Source organism: Alosa alosa, chromosome 5 (assembly GCF_017589495.1).
Source record: "Alosa alosa isolate M-15738 ecotype Scorff River chromosome 5, AALO_Geno_1.1, whole genome shotgun sequence".
NCBI classification, from domain to species: Eukaryota; Metazoa; Chordata; class Actinopteri; order Clupeiformes; family Clupeidae; genus Alosa; species Alosa alosa.
Genome location: NC_063193.1, coordinates 17828115 through 17836395, shown reverse-complemented (window position 1 = coordinate 17836395; position 8281 = coordinate 17828115). Strand labels below are relative to the sequence as shown.

The 8281-nt window shown below is 43.0% G+C and overlaps 1 protein-coding gene across 5 annotated transcripts; it reads right to left on the bottom strand.

Annotated features, from left to right (window-relative positions):
* Positions 1 to 2620: 2620 nt before the first annotated feature.
* On the bottom strand, positions 2621 to 7475 carry LOC125295129 (myogenesis-regulating glycosidase-like). 5 transcript variants are annotated; one of them, XR_007193634.1, is made up of 5 exons: positions 7234 to 7402; positions 5898 to 6327; positions 3767 to 5774; positions 3258 to 3315; positions 2621 to 2838 (listed from the first exon to the last, which is right to left on the bottom strand). XR_007193634.1 is itself a non-coding variant. In XM_048244300.1 (3 exons), the coding sequence occupies exons 2-3, from the start codon at positions 6170 to 6172 to the stop codon at positions 3983 to 3985; spliced, it is 2067 nt and encodes a 688-aa protein (XP_048100257.1). In that variant the 5' UTR covers positions 6173 to 6327; positions 7410 to 7475; the 3' UTR covers positions 2621 to 3982. The 5 variants fall into 5 exon arrangements, 2 of the variants coding, with proteins under 2 accessions (XP_048100257.1, XP_048100256.1); XR_007193633.1 differs by having other exon boundaries at positions 3258 to 5774; XR_007193632.1 differs by having other exon boundaries at positions 2621 to 3315.
* Positions 7476 to 8281: the final 806 nt, after the last annotated feature.

Sequence of the window (8281 nt, the reverse complement as noted above, 5' to 3'; positions counted from 1 at the left end):
TGCCAGAGTCAGCTGGAACAGAGAATAGGTTTGTTCGACATGAGCATGATGACTGACGAAATAAATTCTTATGATGTAGTTTAAATAAACCACTGTTGGCATCCAGTTAACAGGCCTGCTTTGTAGACCATAAATTCAATATCAAGTGTTTTCCCTATATGTGTGTCTATCTATTTAACCAACAGCAGAAAATAACAGAATATCCAAACGTTTTCAGTAGGCTAGCCTACCATTGTTGCAGAAATCACGTATAAGAAGGTATCCCTTTGATTTCTGTTTATTTTCGCATATTCCAACATAAGGAAGCAGCATGAGACTCCCGTCAAAATCGTCACGAGGACATTCCTCCCAAATGGCCCTATCACGTCTTTGAACTGACGTCATGAGGGCGTGTTTTAGCTCGTGCAGCTCGTGGAAGGCAACTGCAAGATCTGTCTGCAGGCTAAGACCATAGACAGTAAAAGAAATGGACGAACAGACTCCGTCGTTTTCAATGGGAGGGCACTGAGTCAAATAGAAGCGATTTTTCAGTTGGTCCCCCAGTACTGCGCAGACTCACACTTAACCCGTGGCGTTAGCCATCGCGACTGAATCTTGTAACTCATATGATAGATACACAGAAATTCTTCTCACACTTCTTTCGCCTTCAAAGTCATCAAAGTTAAACATTTATTTATGTATTATTATTAATATCATCCTCACCAAGTCGTGTTAATGTTGAAGCTACCATACATGATCATCTTCAAAAACAGTTAACAAAACAAAAAGTTATAGCCTTATAATCTTCTTTCTTTTTTTAAATCCATCGAAAACCTCTGAAAGGATTTGCGGTTTTTTTAAATTAGGTTTACTTTTTATTATTATTAGGTTGCCTCTGTGTAATGCTTTACCTTAACATACGATTAGGTGTATGCTAGGTTTTGCTTATGAGTTACCGTCATAGACAGTAAGGTGGACTGAGCTTCTTATCCAAACATTACGGTTATCTCCCCACGGTAAAAGAGAGATTACGTCAAAGCTAGCTTCCCTCCCACCGAACAAGCTAACCATTCTTCTTACGGGTAACCAACATTACGGACGAGGTAGTGGAGTCTGTTTTGCCTTTGTAGTGTTTATGTGGATTACACAGAAGCTACAATATCGGCACAGGATATATGTTATATGAAGTTATGGTATTTCAAAAAAATCCTAGAATGAATGGGCTTCTATGGGAGTTAGCAGAGAGGTGGTCCCTCCAGCCTACGTCGATTCTTCTACTTTGGGGAATTCGCCTGCCCCCTTGGCTAAGACTCCCGCGATATTTTAAGGTCATGTGACATGGTGTCACGGTGGTAAGTCCCTCCCCGGCTGACAGAAGTCGGACAGATTTTCTAACCAGCAAGCATTGCATCCATCCCAGTATGCATTGTGTTCAACCCAGCATGCATCACATCAAGTCAGATCTGCACAGATCTGCCTCAAGTCGAACACGCCTAATGTCTAATAAGGGGAGAACCCATAGACAGTAAAAGGGAGAACCGCCACTCTCGGGAAACTTCCGGTTTCTGAACTGGTTGCAGTTCCTTTTCTGGTTCCACATGAGGGCGCTCACGAATAAGTGCAGAATGAATAGAGGCCTATGGAGCTGAACCCCTCAAATCCACTTTTCTCGGGATATAATTTTTTGCTCAGAAATTCGAATGTTGCAGTCAAAAGAGGGGGCAGAGAAAATACAAACCGCTGAGTATTATATTTTTTGAGTCACTTATTTGTTCTAAAAAGCCTTTCAAATGTGTCAATGACGTCATTCATTAGCAGAAAGCTAGTGTGTTGTGGGCAACAACGACCCAACCTGTAAGAAATCAAAAGGACGTGACTACTCGTTCATTCAACTTTTGACCTATAATCCATATTGAGCTTGCAGAAACCACAATCAAATATTCAATTTCTCAACGACAACCAGGTGAAAGAGACAAATTTAGCCGTCTAGCTCCATAGACCCCCATTGTTTTTGCACTTATTCGTGATTACCCCTAGCGGAACTGCAACATATTGCAGGTACAATGGAGTTAATAGGGAGTGATCCGGCTCTCCGTAAACGGGCTCTGGCTGGAAGGAGCTTGTGACTCAAGCATAGGGACTCACAGCAGGTATTGCGCGAAAGAGAGAAGCTGTTGCGTGAATGACGTGTGTAGCCATGCGCATAGGCACCATTATTCAAGACGTTTCACACTGCGCTGTGTTGCGCATATGTGTTGAGAACATAGACTGGTTGAGGGTACCAGCAGGAGGCGGCAAAGTCTCTGTTTGGACCACATTTTGGACTAGTTGGTTGTAGAATGAAATTGTGGGACAGCCTCATCGCTCAACCTTACAGGGTTTTCCGTCCTTGGCTACATGCCTGCAGACAGATATAGACCTCACAGATTGTGCCATGTTCTCTCCACAAAGGTCCTCAGTTAATAGTTTAAATATGATAATTTAACCTCTTCAGGAACACCGGTGCGTATGCATTATTAGCCTACTCTGAGTCCTTAGATAATGAACACAAAGCCCATAGAGCTCTAATGTGTGTGTAGGTCAATGATTGAAAGACTAGTTTTGATAGACTTATTGGACACTTACAGACATTTGACACTTATTGGAGTTATAACAAAGGATAATTTATTGACTGGATTAAAACAAACATTATTACAACAAAATCCCTTCTTTCTCCAACCATTTAGTTCCAGCAAATTATCACCATAATGACAAGAATGGCCCTGAATCAGTTGTATGCAGAGATGAGTTCATTCTTTCACATTACTTTCCTCTCATTTGCATGTGTGACTGGTATACAGGCACACCTAAGATGTTGTCCTATTACAAGAAGAAAAACCATGAAAAAGGTGCAACATTTGCAACATTTAACTCAATAACAGTTGCTGTACATCCCAGTGCAGTTGACATTCTCACTTATTATTCAGATTACAGTTCACATACATTTCACAAAGGCAGTAGAAGATTGAGAGAACTACTTTCCAGTGTGGTCCCATAACACTAATATCACAATTAAATAGTATTCTCTTATTTACTTTTGTTTGGAAAGACTGTATGTATAACTCTTAATTGAACTAAGTCCCTGTAAGGTGCATAACTCTTCATGTATGCATAGTGTAATGGCAGTCTTATCCAAAATATACAGTCAACACTATTTGATCATGAGTTTAAAAAATAGTTATTGCTTTAGACTGAAATGACTGTAAAATAACATATGCAGAATGAACAGAACATAATACCTGTAATTTAGAATACCTCACAGGTCTTAGGAGTGTCTGGAGTATAACACTGCAGGTCCTTTATCGAAAAAAGAAAAATGTATGAAGTCATGCAATTCCCTTTCATCCCATGCATAAATAAAGGTCACTTTGAACAATGGCTCATAGAAAATGTACAAAGGCTTAGGAGTGCTCCAATTCAACATAAATGTGAAATTTACACCGATATAGAACTATGTGAGACATTACTTTGGCAGCAATGAAGGTATAACTGGCACATTTAAAGATTAATCAGTTTTTCCTCTTTTAAAAAATAAATTAAATGGTAAAAAGGAAAATTGTCCACAAATGAGTCATGAGACAAGGTAAAGCTAAATTAAGACACAGATGAGGTATTTACAAACATCAGTAGAAAATTATATCCATTAATCAAAATAAAAAAACTACTTGCTCCATACTGGATTAGGGATACTGGCACAGTAACTTCAGAAATGAAGTTTTCTGACAAATTGTTTCAGTATTATACTTACTGTGGAATTTAGGGAACACAGCAGAAGTACACAATGTGCTGACAGCATCTTCTTGTCCATTTCTTGTGTACTTCATTTATCTTTTCAAGTTTCAAAGAGAAAACACCTCATAGTTTGACAGGAGTGTCGTCACAAATAAAGGTCTGGTTTATCAACTGGTGACGATGGAATAGCAAAAACAACAAGAAAATCATTAAACAGTAGTTAATGCACTGTTTAGCCTGCCCACTCAAAATATGCTATTTCATCTAGATCTACAGGGTAGTCAGTAAGATGCATGGGACCCTTCATGTTGTCATAGTGCTCCCCCTTGTAGCTTCTCCATTTGCCAGCAGGAAGGTAGATATCCCTCTCCTGTTTACCCGGCTCCAGCACAGGTGCCACCATGAAGTCGTCCCCAATGAGGAACTGAGAGTCTATCTTGTACGCCGCCTCGTCCTCTGAGGCGATCCACCAGAGAGGGCGGATGATTGGGTCTCCGGTGTGCAGCACCTCCCCGGCCAGCTCCAACATTCGTGGGGCCACTAGGGTCTCGTGGAGTGTGGTGAACTTCCGTGCAATCTCCACCACCTCGTCGTCGTACGCCCAAGGCGGGATGGAGAACTGCATGGACGGCATGAAGGCTGACAGCTCCAGCCAGCGGATGTAGAGCTCACGGTCAGGCAGGCCCGTGGACCCTAGAGTCCCGTTCGGATTACCACCAATCATGTCTGGCAAAATGAACTGATAGCCTAGGATGCTAATGGTCAAGACGGTAGGAATGATGGATTTGAGACCCAGGTCGTAACCCCACACAGAGTCCCGATCAATAAGCCTGAAGAAACAGGAGATGTTCTGGGACTGGTACCCAGACCGAAGTTCGGCGCGGTCATTGTATGGAATGGCCATTTCTGTGTAGCGGCGGGTAAAGGTGCTGGGGTCATGCAAGGGTGCGTAGGTGCTAAACTGCTTTGGCAGGTAGTTGGTTTCCCCGGCATCGAATTTGAATGAGGCAACCCCATACTTGGTTTTAAGGGCTCGGAGATGGGAAGCAAACCATTCACGGGCCTCTGGGTTGGTGAAGTCCAGGATGCCCCCGATACCGTTCCACCAGCGGACTAAGGCAGGGAGCTGTCCACTGGGCTCTCGGACAAACAGCTCCCTCTTCACTCCGACGTCAAAGTTGGTGGATTCGTAGTTAATGAAGGGATGGGTCCACAGAGAGACATGGAAACCATCGTCCTTCAGACTCTGAAACATGGTTGAGACGTTGGGAAACTTCTCCGGGTCAAACTCGAACTCGCCGTAACTGCTGGTGTAGCGGTCGTCGAGTTCCAGTTGGCTGCAGTTGAAGCCGTGCTTCTGGATGTCTGACGCGTACTTAAGGATCTTCTCCTGGTCCACTGCGCTCTTGTTCAAGGCCCACGTGGACCAAATTGGCTGGCGGAACACCGCCTCGGACGGAACCTTGTTGGGTTTGTTAAAGTACCGCCGGACCATGTACTTGTGTATGGAGGTGACATCGCGGCCGACACACACACGATAGCTCAGTTCGGCGTGTGCCACCTTTCTGGGTAGTGCTTTGTAAGGGCTGTCATTATACCGAGCCTGGAAGCGAAGAATCTTCTCCTTGTCATCCCAGCCAAGGTGAAAAGGCACAGAGTCATTAATCTTTATGGCTGTGGCGTTGGCTGAGAGCCAGTAGCGCTCCAGAATGCTACCAAAGTCCTGGCGGTTGGAGTACACGTCTCCGGTGATGAAAGGTTTGGGGGCTTCCTGGCCTTCCACGGACATGGGCCAATGCTGGACGGCTCGCTCCGCACCTCCATACCAGTGGGAGCCGTTGTAGGACATGGCGTGCTCCACGGAGCGGCCCTCCTCCAGCTCCTCCCAGCGCACCCGGTAGCACATCACCGTGTCCTTTGGCCTGACGGTCTGGACAAAGAAGTTCAGTTTCCCTGTGTCTGACTGATCGCAGCGAAGTATTCCGCCCTCCTTAGAACACGAGTCCAGATCAAGAGATCCCGACCTAAAAGGAAACAGAACGTACAGTATGCACAGTGATAAATGTGAACCAACTCATAACTGCCTGGTAATACAATATACAAGATACTTCCGCTAACAAAGTAACACAGCAAATACCAGCACAGACCTGAAAAGCATTCTGAAGATGATGTCACCCTCTTGATTGCGGATAATGAACCCATCCTTCTTCAGGTCCAGTAATTCAGCTTTGAGGATTTCTGCTCTGCGCAGAGAAGCACTGTAGTAGCACCATGCTACTATGGCTGACATCACTAAAACCACTCCCAGGATAATTGCAAATAACATTGGACGGCCTTGTCGACCCCATTTCTTCTGCTTTGGGGGCTTAGTGAAGGGACCAGGGTACAGATCCCCCACAGTTCCCTGTACTATTTGATACATAATGAGGACAGAAAAGGGACTATACAAAAAAAATACTATATCATTTAAGAGACTATGTAGTGCTGGTGAGTGAGGTTCCCGTTGGACAATAACATGTTTCTGCAACCAAAAAGATGATGGTGAAATAGGTTTAGTTTCTTGATGAACTCTGAAATCTGAAAAAGAGGAAGTAATAACATGAGTAACCTCATTCCAAAACCTGTGTTATATCATTTCTGCAATTGATCAATCATTTCTGCAGATTTTTACAAATCTAACATAGCCTGCACTCGTGTGTGTCCCGTTATGCCTCACACATGAGTTATGCCATAACCAGAGTGTGAAACTGTTCCAGTGATTTTAAGCAATTTGTGGTATTGAGATATAGGCTAGGACAAGGAAAAGACAGGTTTACTTAGAATCTAAATTGGTGTAAATTAGCAAGTACAAATCTACCAAACTGCAGAATAGCTGTTAACACGTCACAGCAATAATGGTCTCTAGAGTCTAGACTCTGAGCTAGACAATGATTTCACAGCGAAAACCGACCAGGATACTTAGTTTCATGTTACATAGGCCTACCCGGTAATCATGTTTAAGACAAAGCAAACAATTCCATGACAATATTGAGTCTGGCTAATGTCTTCCGGCACCACAACAACAAACTGTTGAAACCGTTTATTCTATTTGAATGGTGTTACCACAGAGACAGAGAGATTTATTCTCAATTAGAAATAACTTTTTAAACAACCTCGCAATATGTAACCAAGCACCCTTTACAAAAAAGTTCAAACATTTCTGCAAATCTACTGAGAAGTAATTCCTCCCAATGTAGCCTGTAGGCCTATGCCCACAGTGGCTTGTTACGAGACCACACAAACAAACAGGGTCACTGTAATGGCAACGAGATCGATACTCTCAACTCTGATGATTGTTGTTGATCGGCAGTAATGTTTCGCAACGTTTGCCCTGGAACAGTGGCAAAATGAACAGTAGACTACAATATAACGACCAACCAGGTTTCTGACGTATCAACTCTCGCTGAAATTGAAACTGTAAAGTTAGTTTAGATCGCCACCAACCTCTAACAAAAACACACAGGCAGACACTTGACATCAAGGGCAAAGGAACTTCCACGACCACTTCTTAATTTCTCACAAAACTCATAGGGCCTACTACACCACTATCATACAATCACACCGTGCAGAGCAAATTATGGAAAGTAGACTTAAACCAATCAACAGGTTTTCTCACTCACCAACAACAAGCCAAAGATCACAAATGTTGGCTATGCCTTGCTTTCTTTTGGCAACTCACTTAGAAAGTGATCACGTGTTCCACACGTTGAAGGCGGTACTTGGTCCATGTCGTAGGCTGTATGCTGATTGCTCCAAAAGCCTGTCAATCAGAAGGGCCCACAGACGTAATATTTAAATCAGCACTGTAACGTCGTAGATAAATATGAAATCTCTATAGGCATCGTAAGCACTTCAGATAGAAAAAGAATTTCTAAATAAACTTAACATTTAAATTAGAGTCTAGGCTTATCTCAAAAAGTGATTTCACCACACTGATGGTGGAGCCAAAAACTTCACTTGCTAAACACGCAAGGTTGGCAAATTACCACAAGGTGGCAGCGTCGATCCTTGTAACATTCCCAGTGTTGGTCAGCAAAACATAGTGTTTTACAAAAAACATATCTAAATCACCATTCGGGAGTCATAAGAGAAACCATGCCATATCCACACATAATGATCAAGGAAATTTTGCTTCTATTGTATTGCACTTTTTAACATATATCTGATTTCATATTGTGTTGATAATGCAATAGGCTGTGGAAACATTAAAGTAGGCTAATGTAATATAGGCTAATTCCATGTTTTCTCTGTCCAGTTACTTTTTATACATTCATTTTGAACACATACACTTGAATTCAAGCTCCCATCCCCATCATTCTTGATTACCTTCCCTTTAACAACCAAAGTGGCACACATCTAGCCTGACGAGCCAGACCCACATTAAAATGTAGGGTCTGGGCACTCACCGTTCGCAGTGCTCAGTCCGAGGGGCGGGATAATCAGTTGTCTTTCAAATTCCCTCTGCAAGCAATAGGACAGTGACAGCGCTATG

Bases quoted from the DNA above. Each gene is read 5' to 3' on its own strand.
- LOC125295129 (XM_048244299.1), bottom strand. From the start codon at position 7,267: ATGTCAAGTGTCTGCCTGTGTGTTTTTGTTAGAG. The intron at 6,328-7,233 runs GTTGGTGGCGAT...CCTCTTTTTCAG, and splicing joins CCTGTGTGTTTTTGTTAGAG to ATTTCAGAGTTCATCAAGAA. The intron at 5,775-5,897 runs GTCTGTGCTGGT...GTTTCCTTTTAG, and splicing joins ATCTTCAGAATGCTTTTCAG to GTCGGGATCTCTTGATCTGG.